Source organism: Anneissia japonica, unplaced genomic scaffold, assembly GCF_011630105.1.
Source record: "Anneissia japonica isolate Jap-2015-1 unplaced genomic scaffold, ASM1163010v1 scaffold287864_len1152817_cov193, whole genome shotgun sequence".
NCBI classification, from domain to species: Eukaryota; Metazoa; Echinodermata; class Crinoidea; order Comatulida; family Comatulidae; genus Anneissia; species Anneissia japonica.
Window position 1 is genome coordinate 599,722 of NW_022710960.1, and position 17,488 is coordinate 617,209.

The following is a 17,488-nucleotide window of genomic DNA, read 5'->3' on the forward strand; positions in this document are numbered from 1 at the left end:
ATCTTTAATTTTATTACGCCCACCGCTGCCTTGAAATCTCCAAAAATAGGATATGTATATTTCTTCCTAATTATATAAATTTAAAGCGTTTAACCATCCCAATTACTACACTGTTTACATTCACCAATAAAATTATATTTTTATTTTCTCCTCCATCTGGATGAGTTTGGCAAAACTATTTGCTGATTAAAGAAAACTAAATTTTATTTTTATTTGTTTTCCACCCTCTGAAGATCTTTAAAAAAATAAGTTTGCGAAACACGGTATAACAATATTATTTGGAGAGTGAGGATCAAACTGATGCTAGCAATTTATGGTATCTTTGGGTACATCGTCAGAGGTGACTCTATACATTCAGGGGATTACACTCTCTGACAGAGAATCTGATAATCTCTGGTGGAGGCCAGCAGTGTCTAGGAGTAAACCCCTGGTGAGAGTCCATGATGCTTAAAGCTTTCTGACCCATTTTGGGCCATTTTTTGGGGGGTGTTATATGTTTTATTACATACCAATCCCAAGAAATATTTTGAATATATATAATTTTTGGTCCTACATGAGTCATAGCTGGGGCTTTGCCTATCCAATGTGGAAAGGAATTGTTCACCACTGTAATAATAATAATATTATAAAATAATTCAAAAACACACAATAACTCGCCAATCTCTTTCTATAAAATAGTTCTCAAAAATATATTCCTACATTCCTACCACCAACCACAATCTACTTAAAAAAAAAGTTACACTAACATACGTTGGAGCTATTTTAAGCTACGTAAGTTCCAAAAAAAGTGAAGTTAGTACATATAGAACGCTGTACACATTTACTGTAATTGAACTAATTCATCATATACCTATTGTTTCAGTGGGTAATACGGTAAACCTTTTTTTTAATGGTCCTTATATCCACATCATACGTCGGACCGTGACTAAAATTTAAACACTTCTTTATTAAAATATGACAAACTATTATGGAAAGCTTCATTTTTAACCATTGATCCAATCAAGAGATATAGGTCTGGGTCCAAATGGCCCTCACATGCACCCCCGTATTTGTATCGTCACCAGCACTTCACAATTCCTTCATTGTAACTTGGTTAAACCCTTCACGAAGGTTTCAATCATGTAATTTATTTTTTTTTAAATCTGGTCTGGGGCGTTTTCCTTTGAGCGGTACTCATATGCACACCCTACGCAGGTTGGTCACCAACATTTAATCACCTCATCCTTGGGTATTACCAGACAATCCCTTTAACCTGTCTCTTATACACATCTAGATGTGTATAAGAGACAATATATATACCACTTAGTGCTTTTTTACGAACATTTTCAATTTGATCATTCCAACTTAAATATTTATCAATAATTACACCAAGATATTTACATTTATCTACCCTAGTTAAATTAATACCATTGATATTTACAGATAAACAATTATTTACAGTACTTAGTCTTTGTCTGGAACCAATTAGCATGAATTCAGACTTTTTAACATTGAGACTAAGTTTATTGCTTTCGAGCCAGTTGTTAATATTTGATAAATCGTTATTTAAACATTGCACAATATTATTTGCAGATTTAGAGGCATAGTAAATGGCAGTGTCATCAGCATAGAGACTTATATTACAATGAGAGATACAATTTGGTAAATCATTGATGTAAATTAAAAAAGCAAGTGGTCCAATAATAGATCCCTGAGGCATTCCACACTTAATATTTAAAGTTTCTGATTTTATACCATTAATACAAGTAGTTTGAGTACGATCAGTTAGATAGCTTTTAAACCAGCTAATACAATATTTACTACATCCGTACATTTTTAGTTTATTAAAGAGTATGTTATAATCCACAGTGTCGAACGCTTTTTTCAGGTCGAGCATGCATAATCCAATTAAGTTACCATTGTCAATTTCATCAAACCATTTTTCTGTAATTCTTTTTCGTAACCGTGCCAGGGACGTATCCTGGGGGAAGAAGGAGCCGTGGGAGCCGCGGCTCCCCCGCCCCTTTGTACACAGTGTTAACATTTAAAGCTTGTTCTTGCTAGCCAATACAAATTCTTTCCTGGGATCACTCAAGGTCAATTTCATTAATTCGGGATTCGTGGAAAATGGGATTTTTTGAGGTGGAAATTTAAATAAATATATTTCTCTGAAGTGTCTCAGCCCAAATTAAGAAGTCACCGATTTATATGAAGAAGATAAAACTAAACTATTCATTTATGAAATTATTAAAATTGGACAACGCATCTTGTGTGTCAAAATGGCCGATATGTGACAGACGTACATTTACAATGTGACGGACGTACTTTGACGTACACAATGATAAAGAAAAGGAAAACTAGATATATTTTTCTGTAATTGAATTGCTTTGATATTAAACTAACTAGAACATTGTAAAAACCTCTTTTACTCATTATTGAGTGTTCAATCCAAATTTGGAGTTACAGCACATATAGTAAAACATTTTTCTATAGTATCTGTAGATTTCTTTGAAACTATGACCTTTTGTAAATAGTATTATCAAAATTTCGCAAAATTATTATTACGGCTTAAAAACATTTAATTATTACTGATTTGTGAATGTGACGGACGTACACAATGATAAAGAAAAGGAAAACTAGATATATTTTTCTGTAATTGAATTGATTTGATATTCAACTAACAAGAACATTGTAAAAACCTCTTTTACTCATTATTGAGTGTTTAATCCAAATTTTGAGTTACAACACATATAGTAAAACATTTTTCTATAGTATCTGTAGATTTCTTTGAAACTATGACCTTTTGTAAATAATATTATCAAAATTTCGCAAAATTATTATTACGGCTTAAAAACATTTAATTATTACTGATTTGTATTTAAGGAAAAATACAAAACCTTTCATAATCACCTACTACTGATCTTAAATATTTTAATTTGATACTTTATAAATGTGTAGGGCACCATAATAATGATGATGAGAATATCATTTATATTATCGGTCCTGATGAAAGTGCCATCGGATAATGAGATTTACAACATAAATTTCTTTAGCAAAAAGGTTGAATATACATTAAACTAATCTGATGTCTATTAATTAAATATTTTTTAAGGTTACAACAATATGTTTTGCAACACAACTCTCTCTTCAGAAATGAAATAATGTCCCCTGCTATCAACAAGTTTGGGGTACCCCACTTTTTTTAAATGTTGGACTATGTCATATGTAATGTGGTCTTCTATACCAGGCCACTTCCAGTTAATCCCATACCTATGCATAACTTTGACCTCCACATCTTTTTCTGTAATGTTACCTCACATGCAACCCTTTTTTCATACTTGTACAGTGACCACCAACATCTACTGTACTTTGACTTCTACTGAAAAAACACATTCATCACATCAAAAAACATGTATCTGTTACCGTAAACAGTCAATTGGCATGTTATTTGCATAATTAATTAATTAATTAATTAATTAATTACCTAACAAAAACAATTATTTAACTTCAAAACATAATACTGGTGTAGGATTTGCTAATCCCATTTTTATATGACTAACTGATGTTTTACGAACATCAACCTGAATTTGTCAATACATTTTATGTGACTAGATAATATAAAGCAACAATGTAGATTATATTAATAATATATAATTTAATTCCTCCATTTATCAAATATTATTATATTTATATTTTTAAACTGAGCATTATTGTAGCAAAGTAAATATATCTATTATTAAATGGTGTCCAGTTAAGCATCCCAGTAAATTTATTATTAGAAATTAAACAAAATGTGCAATCACGTATATCATTAATTATTTAAAGTCAAAAGTTAATTAGTTAAATGCATGGCTATAATAAAATATATTTGTAATATGACAGAAAATGTTGCTATAATAACAATCTTTATTTAATCTTGAATAGATTAGCCTTGTAATGTTGTTACCTTAATAGCTACTGTAGTATTTATTCTGTATGTGACGGACGTACACAATATATACATGACGGACGTACATGTAATCAATGATCTAGTAGTTAATTATGAATATCTTTTTTCATACCAACTACATAATACCCTCCAATTAATAAATTAGTAACATGGTTATTTTAGGACACCCCCTTAAGCACAGGATAAATAAAAAGTTCAATTTTTTTTGTGACGGACGTACATTAACAAGTAATTTCTATTTCATTAAATTTTATAATTATAAATACTATGAATTTTAAAAATTGTGATAGGAATTTTAAGAAGGCATGATATACTTCTGCCCTGAAGGATATTTAACTAACTATATTTTAGGGCTTTTATATGATGATTCGTCTAACAAGTGGTCAGGTCCTATACAAAACCGTGCCTGTAAGGTACAAAACAAATCCATACCTGGATTTTCTCGAAACAGCCAATCACAAAGACACGTTGTTTAGGCTTTACCAGATTTAACAAAATATATTAGTACATCTAAGCATTGCGTTGTATTTGAAAAGTGGAGGAGGTTGCATATTGTGTATTTATAATATACCTTCATGGCTTATTAAGCATGAGGTCTATACTGCTATGGCAACATCCATTAACTTTTAAATTCTATGTATAATAAATTATATTTTAGGCCTATGTCACTTTATTATTATTTTAAGTATTTTAATCAAACATTTTGTAAATATTGTCATTGTTTAAGCCCTGTTTGTAACTTTATCTTAGTCTGTTAATATTTTAATATTCGACAATCGTACTATAAACGTCACGCAATTCAGCTATGTACCGTTGCTGCCATGTTGATATATGCATAAAATTAAATGAAATGATATTAAATAATATAAATCAAATCAATGTTGTATTATACAAAATACGCTTCACATTCTAACTTTAATGCTACAGCAGAGGGCGAAATTACCGAACAAAATGTTGCGTGCATAGACGTTCCAATGGATCTTTCTGGGTTTTAGTCAAGCAGGGCCTGAAATATACGCACCTGTTATCCCCCACAAATGCACATGTTTACTTACATTTATGCTGCAATTTTGTGGGATCTTACACTGCGGATGAATGCATGCAGATGGTATGCTTTAACCTACCCGTTTGTCTTACGAATGAATGTCCTTCTAGAAAGACCTCATCCTCAGGGGAAACAATTGTTGAGAAATCGATGCTAAATCCTATTAATATATCAATGTAAATTAATAGCTCTGATCGCCCAATGAAATTCTTGGCTGATATTGTTATTCTTACAATAACTTATAATTATTGCTATATTATAGTATAGACTCTAAAGTGAAAAAGAGAAATGGTTTTCACAATAATATTGATGTGGTGAGTCTATGCCATGGTAAGTAAATTAAGTCAGTGACAGTGGGTCCGAGGGATTGCAGGCGCCGAAATTTAGAAAAAGTTGCGGACTTCATAAAAGACTAATTTAGCAATATCTCTATAAGTAATCACTTTCTTTTGTGCTATGCAATACGAACATTATCCCTCTCTCCCTAATAACAAATGATAGGCCTATAAGAATAATTTTCATTAATAATAACAATAATAAAAATAATAATAATAATAATAATAATAATAATAATAATAATAATAATAATAATAATAATAATAATAATAATAATAATAATAATAATAATAATAATAATGGGATGTACTGGGTTCTTTATAGTGCACAAGAGCAGTTGTGTACACTGGGCCTATGGTTTATAGTCCTTATCGGAGATGAATTGTTCTACCACCGGAACCATAAATAAATGTAACAATGAATAAACATACAGAAATGGTTTACGAGGATGTGACATTTGTGTATTTATCTATTAATGTATCACATACTAATTTGAGTAAGTACAAAACGGTTTAAAATGATGGGTTATCTGTATCTTATATTAACCATTCCCGAGTCTTTCGTCAAACATCCTTTCTGTGTCTTAGAAAAATAACTTGCACAACATATTGTTTTTTTCCCTCTGGAGCCTGGCTTTAACCGAGTTGCCCTGTTCCAATTGCATTTTCCTGCTCAGCAAAAAGCTCTTGGTTTTTCACTTGGGAGAAACTTGCTGCGTGTCTTGGGTAACTTGACTAAAGTTAAATGTTAAACAGGTTTACGCACCTTTACACTGGCAGGTGTTGCAGCCATTTTCGTCAGTGACATATCCATGTTTACAATAGATAAGGCACATTACGTCTGAGCAAAGTGGTTCCTCTAAAGTAACATGTAAAAACTATCTCAGTAGGCCTGTAAAATCATTCTTTTACAATAAATAAAGCTGGACATCATCAGCAGCACTATTATCGTCATCATCGTCATCATCAACATCATCATCATCATCAATAGCAACAACATTAACGTTTTCATTGTCATCAATATTGACAGTAACGTCAGCGTTATTGTCAACAACATTGTCGTCATCATCATTTTCATCATCATGATCCTCACCACCATCACAGGAGAACAGTGATGGTTATAAGTCTGGTTTGATTTCTATAATTATAATTAATGTACACATGTACAGGCCTCGATGTGCCCAAAGGCTTAACACATTTTGGAAGAAAGTTCTCACGTGTATTTTAGCCCAAGAACTGAGCAATAGAATGTAACTAGTAACAAGCAAGGGTTTACTTTAATCAATGATACAACAGTTCAACCTACTAAGGTTTTCTACTGAATTGATTATAGTGAATACATAATATTGAGGCAACTAGATGATATCTGTGAAATTAAAATAATTGCTAAGTAAAGAGTATCCCATTCACTAATGAATCTTTTATTGGCTACCCTCTGGTAAAAGGTTAAAATCACAAACCAATAGAGCAAAGACATATCTCAACTCATTCGTACCACTATCCATTAGAATTTTTAATCAAAATAATATCAAATAAGTTTTAGGGCCTAATTATAATATTGTTGTTTGTAGTTTTGTATTAATCTTGCATTCTGTTTTGCGATGTGATGTTCCAACTGATTTTTCCGAAATGACACATATAATGAAATCTTGAATCTTAACTTATAGGCCTACATTAAAGAAAAAACTAAAAAGTAATTGTTAACTACATGAAATTGAAAAGAATTGAATAACTTAACTTACCATTACATTCACAAATTTCACATCCATTTTCATCCTTTTGAAATCCAAATTTACAATACATTTTACATTTAGGTATTGGACATTCCTCGACTGCTTCATTTACTGTAAGTTAAGATAATAAATAACATAATTAAATATATATATATATACATATATACATATATATATATTAACTGTAAGTTAATATAACATAATTAAATATATATATACATATATATGTACATATATATGTATATATATGTAAATATATATATATATATGTATGTACATATATGTACATATATACTGTTGCGTAGCACTGTAAACACTAAACAAATGGATAAATAAAGATGTTGATGTACCAACTGATTTTCCGAAAGGACACAAATAAAGAATCTTGAATCTTAAACAGCGATTATGAACAAATTACAGGTATTTCTTCAAACACCTCCTTAGTGTTTTATTTTTACAACATATCAACTTTCTATCTTTAGAACCAGGCTTTGAATATATTGTATCTTCAAGTGATATACAAATAATTTTAGCTGACGGTTGTTTGATCTGTCGTGAATCTGATCAGTCGTGAAGCCTCTGTGTCTAATGGTTATAATGCTCGCCTTTACAGTGAGAGGTCTGTGTTCGAATTCCGTCAGAGGTACGTTACACGATGTGCCATCATGTCCTTATTCAAACACTCTATTTACCTTTCTTTTATGAATATTTATATATAATATATATATATATATAATAATGATAATAATTAATAATAATTAGGATATCCATTAAAACTGTTAAATTATATATAAATATTCATCAAAAGAAAGGTAAATACAGTGTTCGAATAAGAACATGATGGTACATCGTGTAACATAGCTCTCAACGAATGTTGTCCTGTAAATAAACACATTGCGTATTAACATACCTACGGGATTCGAACATAGACCTCTCGCTGTCAAGGCGAGCATCATAACCATTAGACCACAGAGGCTTCATGGCTGATCAGATTCAAACAACCGTCAGCTAAAATTATTTGTATCTCACTTGAAGATACAATATATTCAAAGCCTGGTTCTAAAGATAGAAAGTTGATATGTTGTAAAAATAAAACACTAAGGAGGTGTTTGAAGAAATACCTGTAATTTGTTCATAATCGCTGTTTAAGATTCAAGATTCTTTATTTGTGTCCTTTCGGAAAATCAGTTGGTACATCAAATCGCGAAACAAAATGCAGTAGTCAGTATAAATAATAAATAGCTAAGTGGAGAAAATAAATTATAATTAGGCCATAAAACTTATTTGATATTTTGATTAAGCATTCTAATGGAAAGTGGTACGAATGAATTAAGATATCTATTTGTTCTACAGATTTGTGATTTTAACCTTTTACCCGAGGATAGCCAAGTAAAAGATGCATTTAGTGGGTGGGAACTATCTATTAAAATACTCTTTACTTTATCAATAATTTTAATCTCACAGACATCATCTAGTTGTCTATTTTGTTGTAGAATTTTTCCAGCCTGATTTATGATATGTTGTAGTCTGTTATAATTGTGTTTCCTTAAATTACCAAACCTTACATAACTTCCAAACAAAAGAGCACTTTCAATAAAAGAAGAATAAAAAAGGCTCATTATACATGTATCAACATTGAATGACCGCAATTTCCTTAAGAAATGGAGTCGCGCCATACCCTTTTTAACAATTTATCACACTGCTCTCCCCCCCCCCCCCCCCCCCCCCCCCTACACAAACTGCTCTCCCCCCTCCCCCCCCCCACAATTAACTTATTAACAATCTCACTAATATTTTACAAAAGAGAAAGGAAATATTTATTTGAATTGATTTCGCGAAACGCAGGCGGTTGGAACTTGTGTACCAAACAAGTTTCCCTTCATGTATTTAAATAACCTCTGTATGTTGACTCTCAGTGGCACAGTCGACCCACTTCCTCGTTCATAAATTGGCGTACAAATCAAGTCTGCAAACAATTATTTCAGCGGCAGGAAAACAGTTTCCAATCAAGTTGTTTGACATGTCCTTTCTGACAGCAAAAGAGGAAAAGTGACAAGGTGAATTGTGTCGCTCGGAGTTCCCTTTCCCCTATTTTTAAATATTTTACGCCAATTTAAAATAAATAAAGTCGGCCTACTTTATTGCTGATAAAGTCAGCGTAGAAAGAAAGGGTCGGAATAAAAATAGGGGTACTGTACAATGTACAGGCGGAAATCGGTGTCCAGATACAATTTTAATTCCAATTTAATTTGCAATTTTTGGAGCGTCAACATATCTAGAAAATACTAACAATTCTTTACAGATCTATGGACTATAATTAGGCTATATATCATAACATTATCATAACATTATGATAACACGACCCACCAAAACTTACCCACTACCAACATTTTTTATTCATATGACCCACCAGCATCTTCGGGTGGCAACCTTTACTTTCCAGACCGCTGATGTAAAGAAAAAAATTTTTGTAAAGAGGAAAATTTAAATATTTATTTTATAATTTTACCCATAATATTCAAATTAAAATATAATCTAACGTATTTTTTTTTTTTTAATTTTGGGAATTTAGAGGAGCCATATCAAAACAATTGTTCAGATCAGCTCCAACAATGATTGAGTTGAGACCCTCCAGCGAATAACACCAAATCTCAAATATGTACTTCAGGACTGCAATGTTTTGAGTGATAAATAGAACTTGAAATAGGTTTAACTACGTTAGCATTGTAAGGATATTAGCCCTATTATTCAAATTTACAATGATTATTGATTTGATATTATATTTACATAATATATTTTAAAATTGTTTATCCTTTTCAATGAAGATTATTATTATTTCACCCAGTGGAAGGCCTTTAGCTACAGCATTAAAATACTAAAATTTAATTTGCACAGTTTACTTGGGCGCCTTGACCTTAAATCATTTTAAGATTCCATTCAATAACCCTCAGACATGAATTGGTAAACTCGTTAGGTTTTTCGAGTTTTTGTTTTGTTATCACAATAAGCTTAGTTTATAATACATATTCAACAGACTCAGTCATATGTGATCCATAACAATGATGTTAAGTAGTGCGTAAAATCATGTGATTTCATAATTGTAAACGATGAATTGGTAAAAAATGTGTACACTTAAGCTTTAATGTGTTGTGACTACGCATCATAAGGCATTGTTGTAGTGTGCTCACACATTGTAGGAAAGGGTAAGTAACCATTCACTCTAGTTACAGACACAGTATTCAGCATTATAAAATTTTCATAATTTTATAATGTATATAGGCTTACCTTATGGAAGGCCTAAAGGAAGTAGTTGTGCATTGATCGGACGACTAACATTCAGCATGAAGCTACAGTAGTTGATATCATAGACAGTGTTAAATTGATATTTTGTTGCTAAAACTTGTCCGTAAGCCACTACTATACTGTATTGATGCATAAAAGATAATACTGTGCATAATATTATAAATAGGCCCTCTTTTTTAGCTTTTATGTCAGGTCCCCATATTAGACGGGCTAATGCACAATGAATGAGCCTAGCGATCAACAATTCTCTCTACATTTTCCAAAATGGAGAACCGCTCATCCGGCCTACCAAAGACATACAAAATTCGTATACTTCCTGGCTGTTTTCACTCTCACTTATCACCTTATCAGTCTTGCTATAGTAGTTGAAGGCCTAATGTAAAGATATTGGTCATCCTTTTGATCTTGAGAAGGGAATATTGTTATACATGGTAAAAGTTCACAATAGTCTTTCGTATTTGTTGCTGTACAGTGAGAAAGATGGTAAAATTAAATCGATAAGTAACTCATATTTTTTTTCATTTGTTTGTATCAAAAATATTTTTTCAGCCATGTTGCAATAATATTTATCTGGAAAATTATTTTTACTATATTTTTATAAGCTAAAATGGAAGAGGAATTTCCTGATAGTATGTACCTCCCACGAGGTCTCATTGTGAAGGGCTCAGGTACAAATAAAAAGAAACTTGGTAAGTATCATTATTCTGTTACCATCAATAACCACTGACTCAGCTACGAATGTGGAGGTGCCACCTTCACAAGGTCGCGAACACCACCTATTTTATCCATCTTCGTCACACAAACATTTTTTTTTTGTCTTTTTTGTCTGTCTTGGAGACTCTACCAAAGACAAATCCAGCTAGCTTGAATAAATTGTCTGACTTTTTTAGTCTTTGTACATGCTGACTTGCAGTAAAATGCCTACATTGTTCAATTGTTCAGTTCTTTGAAGTACATTTGTATAATTTTCTTGATCTACTATTTGCTGACAGGAATCTATTCAAATATCACCATTAAAGCTGGCGTTAAATATGGTCCATTCAAGGGAGAGAAGAAAAACATATCCGAAGTTCTTGACGACAGTTTTGCTTGGATGGTACGTAAAACCGTTGATAACAATAAAAGTACTAATATTAAATACTATCAATAGTATATTTATATTATAATGGTTGAAATGCACATTTGCTGTTATGTTATAGAAAACTAAAATTACTATGTTGGTAATGTTAAAACTGATAAATTTCTTATTTATTTATAGATAAGGAATTTTTCCGGAAGACCACAATTTTTTGTTGACGCTGCAAATATTGAGAGCGCAAACTGGATGAGGTTTGTCAAATGTAGTCCTACAGTATTCCAGCACAATCTCGTTATAATACAGCGACGGAAGAAGATCTTCTTTAAAGTAACAAAGGTAATTGTTATATTTTTTTTATTTTATAATAATGTAGAAGGTTAATACATTTTGGTTTTTTAAAGTATTTTCATTCAGTTTAATCGGTGATCTGTCTACTCATTTATTTTAAAATAAAAAACAGTTATATCTGTCGTACTATTAATAAATTTAATGGAAAATCTTTTTTGTTTAAATGGTAATTTATATTCAGGACATAAATGTTGGTGACGAACTTTTAATCGGTTTTCAATTATCACGTGACGGTTGTGATGGTCTTACTGAACACGACGTGATCAATAACGAACTATGGATCTCTAAGAAAGACATTGGGCCTACACCCTTTATCGACGTCAATGAAGACAAGCTCTCTAGTGTAGTAAATAGAGACAATCACTTCAAAGACGTCAATATTGATACAGAGAGGAACGTGTTTGATGAGATGAGCAGTGCAACTGAGCAAGTTATCCCGGGAACGGGAATCAGGGTCACGTGGCCATCAGGAACCACTCAAATTGGAGAACCACTCAGCAAAATGTTCAAATCTTACGTCAGACTGCTACCATTGGGTAATATTCCAAATTTAAATTTAAATTGTTATATGACAATTTAGTGGCAAGCATATTGTGTTATTATCACAATCTTTTTACCATAACTAATACAATGTCACTAGGTCTATAAAATTTATTTTATAATTTATTTGCATATTTAATATTTACCTACAATCTATAATTTTGTTATTACTATTTCTAGATATTCCCGAGAAAACAATATTGGAATATCAACAGAAAGTCGGCGCATGTGGACAAGTTTGCCCACAGGAACATAATCACGTGATTGACAATGATGCTAAAATACCTAATACAATAACATCTGAATCCTGTTTTTATGGCGGCAATAAAGATCTATTCATAAGAAACTACAGTGTAGTGTACGAAACAGGAGAGAGTTTACATGCAAAACAAGACAATTGTCACTCAAACGTGCTTGATCATGACATTCTAAAAGAGATTGGAGATGGTGTGCCATATACTGAAAGAGTTTTGAAAATATCTGAACACGACCTTAACAAGTGTGCTAAAAGTTACACAGAATCACTTAAAAGTAATAGCAGTTATCAAAAAGGGGCCGCAGAAGGAGTGTGTAATACTGAGTCCAATGTGATATTTTCAACTGATATGAACCGAGGAATAGTTAACATGAATGATTATAATATTGAGAAGAGCCAGGGTTTTCTCAATGAAAGTAATAAAAATGAGAAAGAAGCACGATTTTCTTCAACAAATGGCACGGGAAATACAAAAATAAATCAACTCAATAAAGATAGGTCTATAAGCACAGACGATTCATATTTTCCATACAGAGAAATAAGTGATCAATCAGACATAAATAACGAGGAATTAATGGAGGTGATGGATCCTATTGAAAATAGGCCTATATTGAAGAAAACAGTGAAACGACATGAAACTGATGAATCATCATCTGTACAGGAACCCAACGCAGCTGACAGAAGCAGAATCAATGTAGCTAAGAAGTGTGAACTTGAACCTAGAATAGTTGAACTACATGAAAATAATAGCAATGAAGTTGGGCTTGCAATAAAAAGAGCAAGAACTGGAGATATTGCTTCGAACAAGTACGAACAAGAAGTTAACCAAGTTGAAGTAACTGAAAATATTGATAGACTAATATTAGAGGGGGAAGTTAAAACAACTGGGTCAAGCAAAGATATTGAGGAGGAAAAAACAGATAATACGCTTAGAAAAAATAAAAGAGTCAGTTTTGAAAATATATTTGCGAATTTTCCAGGCATACAGAATGGATTAGAAGTTGTTATTCAAAAACATAATCCGATTGAATCAAATGAAGACTTGCAACTTTCCGACGCTTCAGATTTGGAACCACCTTCTAATGAGCCACAAAATTTGAAACGACTTCAGAATTCAGATGCAAATGAATTGAGGAAATATTTAAAGCAAGAAAATAGTAGGCCTAAAGACACACTTGCTGCAGTGAAGCTGCCTTTTCCCGGATCAGAGAGATCAATACACCCGGGTTCAGATCGAAGAATGCCGATTCCAACATTCAACAAAAACAACGAGAGGAAAAAATTCAAATGTTGGGCATGCAATATTGACTTCACTTCATATGATGCTTATTTTGATCATGTCATGGTTGACTGCAAAAAACGAACGCACAGACAGACAGAAACACGGTTAGAAAGCAGCAAGCCAAGTCTAAACCAACAAACTGAAAACCTTCAAACCAATTTAACGGTCAACAAAACAGACCTAGGCTACAATACTCCTCTTACTGGTTCTAGTTGTTCTCGGGTAGCCCCTGAAATGGATCCTGACTCAATGCAATTTTCAGGTACGCTTAGGCAGCTTGCGTTCTTAGCAAAACTAACGCGTGACCGCGTAGACATAATGCAAAACAGTAGACCTATATTACCACCAAGCAGATGTATTGCAGATCCTTCTACTTTATTGAATTTTCAACCGCGTTCTCCTACAATTAATTCATTAAATCTTTCATTAGGAAATAAATACCCTGTGTTTTCTAAAGAACGTAATACGTTTGGCGGGGCGTTGGATTATAGTGACATAAACCAGAAAAATGAATCTCCATTGACCAACAATACCCGTAAACGAAACTACCAAGGTGGTCTGAAACTATTGCCGCGTGGGTTGCAACTGAAGGCCGGAATTTGTCAACCGGCTCCCTTCATTCAGCATAACATATCGCCCACTATATCAGAAAACAATCACACAGTTACTGACGTGACAGATGCACGTGGTGGACCGCGTCAATGTATATCACCATCTTCACCTGTAGGCCAACAATCGACGTCCTTCAGACATGTTTATAGCGCCTCCTACAACACGGGTCACCAATTTATGGCAAATACTACGAAAAGTCATAATAGCAGTCAAATCAAAGTCCGGTGCCATCAAGAACAATGGTTGCCGAATCAGGGTAGGCCTACTTTGTATAGAGCATGTAATGAACAACCAATTCTAAAACTGCTTCCTCCAAAGAGAATGCCTTTCTTGATGCGCCATGTAAGCGTAAACCAACCTATGCCATGTAGCCTGGATCCGGAGCGGTGGAAAAAACATTCCAGGGGATACAAATCTGTATTAAAAACCACTAAATAAATTTAGTTTAAATGTTACGTAAAGCCTCTTAAGCATTTATTTATTCCCTCCGCAAAGGAGGTTATGTATTCACTGCTGTCTGTCTTTCTGTCGAGCAAGATTACGGAAAAAATTAATGAATGGATCATTATAAAATTTAGTAGAATAGTACATAATAATTGAAGAGAGACACCTTTCAATTTTCACCAGGAAAAGTCAAAGGACAAGGTCAAGGTCACAGAAGATTTGTTTACCCTCGAGCATTAAAGAAAATAATAGGAATCGCCCCACGCATTCAGGCAGAGATGTGCCTGAATTGGCGGCGATTCCATTATATTCTTGAGGGTAGGCGCCACAAATCAATCATTAAAATTAATACAAGTTTGTTGGATGTGATGCAAGTTTCATGTATATAGTTAAATGTATGTACCGAAGTTTATTTAATTTAACTTGCTTAAGAATATAGCGTTTCTTGATTTAAATGTTATTTTCATTGTTGTTATAATGTGATTGTGAATTCGTGGTTGCAGATAATTGCCCTCGATGACAAGTAGCATTACATAATTAAATCGTGAATCTTGAAGTCGAATTGATTTAAACTATTTAAACGATAATTTATATAATAATTAACTAATACGAACGCCGTTAATATTGTTAGTTATAAACTGATTAGTTATATGGCCTACACCTACTCTTTTTTAGTTGAGTTTATTTGCAATGAAATATTTCTAATCTATTACTATAGTAAACTATGTGGTAGTTAATATATAATATAATTTTATTACCAAAAATGAATGCAAAGGACGACCTGAGAGTCGAGCCAAATGTGATAATAATGAGCAAGGTAATGTATAAATTTTGGGTGGGTGATGTAAACGTCATTGTCACGGTTAAGACGATCGTCTCTATAAGCTAAACACTATAATTTACGGCTAAATAACGGAAGCAATTAAGCATCATCATCATTAGTTAAGGACCAAATTTTGTGTCGTTTTACCGTCCAGACGCTTGTACAGACCTTAAAGAAATATATTGTAACACCATTGTTTTAGATGTCTTACAATTATTGGCATATATTGAGTTTCTATTTATGTCCATTGGAATATGGTAAAAATAATTTTACACTTGTCATGCTGCAAAGCAACACATATGAGAATTCACTATTCAAATTATGTCAACACAATTCAGTGGAAGGAGAAGATATTCTGTATAGGTAAGTGGAACGTACTACGGCTAATACAAAGGCGTACGTTCAGTAATAAATCAATACGTGATAGATAATTAATGTCTACATAATTGTCACAACAAACATGTACCATATAATCCAGATTTTACTATATACTTTATCATTATCTTACCTGCTTTTCTCAATGTTATAAACGAATTAAGTTAAAATGTTCATTGTACAGTACATAAGTTTATTATTCTACTTTGTTAATATTTAATTATAATTATTATAGGCTTACCTGTAAGATTAATTGACAGTACTGAAATGGATTGTAGTTATAGGAAAATTTATATTATTCATTATAGTGCCACCTGCGATATGGGAGTTGAATAGCTATATTCTACCCTATATGTGACGACAAACAGTCGGGAAGAAGCCCACCGTGTTGGAATATATTCATGAGTGGAGATTGTAACACTAAGATGGATACACTTCTTGGAGACTGGCAAATTTATAAACAATCTTTATGTCTCGTATTAAAAATGGCATAAAAACTGAGAATTTATTTTATAAATTGTAAAACCTAATTAATTAGAACATGAACATTTATTTGGAGACTCTAAAAAAGTATAAACGAAATTGTATCTTAAACCTACTCTAGAATAGCAAAAAAAAAAAAAAAAAAAAAGAAAAAAAAAAGAAAAAGAAAAAAGTTATTACAAACTTAGACTAGGCCTAATGAGTAACATTTTTATACATGTAAATGTTCAAGAGTTTTAAGAATCGTTATTAATTTCACGTCTTGTACATTGCCTTGTAATTGTTTATTTAATTTGTTTTAAATATTTTCTTTTCATGAACGCACCGTCACTATGCCACGATTTACGTGTGCCGCGGATGGAAAGGCGTAGTTTTTTCAAATAAAAAATATTATAGAAGACTTATTCGAATTACATACTTTTTATTCTCTTATTTTAACTTGCTTTGCATTTTATAATTATTTGTGTAGTACTCCATTATGCCTCATCGTTTAAAAAAAAAGTCCACTTTTGGTGTAACAATTTGGGGGCTCGTCCGGGAGCGGACAGTGTCGAATAAAATGTTATTCGACACAATAATTATACATGCAGAGAATTAAAGTGTTAACATTGTAAATATACAAACATAAAGACATACTTTATAAAGTTGTTCCTATCGGTTAAATTTGCACCAATAAGGCATCTCACTTTATCAAGTAGGAAAGTTAATCGAGAAAGGGAAGGAGTTCGGATTATATTGAAAAGAATTAAGAGTTTGTAGAAATGTTCAGAGAGTAGAGCACTTAAAGCAGAGATGAACCAAGAGGAAAAGAGTAGGAAAAAGACTAGAACTAAAGGTTGAATTCGATAAAAAGCGTGCTGATGCTGAGAGAGATATGAGAAGACGCAGAAAATGATAAAATAT

General features: G+C 32.3%; 1 protein-coding gene across 2 annotated transcripts; it reads left to right on the forward strand.

The window, feature by feature from the left end:
• The first annotated feature begins 10,104 nt into the window (after positions 1-10,104).
• On the forward strand, positions 10,105-16,757 carry LOC117107192. Of its 2 annotated transcripts, XM_033248800.1 has the most exons (6): positions 10,105-10,244; positions 10,947-11,033; positions 11,337-11,440; positions 11,603-11,758; positions 11,952-12,306; positions 12,491-16,757. In XM_033248800.1, the coding sequence occupies exons 2-6, from the start codon at positions 10,952-10,954 to the stop codon at positions 14,896-14,898; spliced, it is 3,105 nt and encodes a 1,034-aa protein (XP_033104691.1). In that variant the 5' UTR covers positions 10,105-10,244; positions 10,947-10,951; the 3' UTR covers positions 14,899-16,757. The 2 variants fall into 2 exon arrangements, with proteins under 2 accessions (XP_033104691.1, XP_033104692.1); XM_033248801.1 differs by lacking the exon at positions 10,105-10,244 and having other exon boundaries at positions 10,251-11,033.
• The last annotated feature ends 731 nt before the right edge of the window (positions 16,758-17,488 follow it).

Excerpts from the sequence above, each read along its gene's own strand:
- LOC117107192 (XM_033248800.1), top strand. The coding sequence starts at position 10,952 with ATGGAAGAGGAATTTCCTGATAGTATGTACCTCCCACGAGGTCTCATT. Across the intron at positions 11,441-11,602 it reads ACGACAGTTTTGCTTGGATG|ATAAGGAATTTTTCCGGAAG; the intron begins GTACGTAAAACC and ends ATTTATTTATAG. Across the intron at positions 12,307-12,490 it reads CGTCAGACTGCTACCATTGG|ATATTCCCGAGAAAACAATA; the intron begins GTAATATTCCAA and ends TACTATTTCTAG.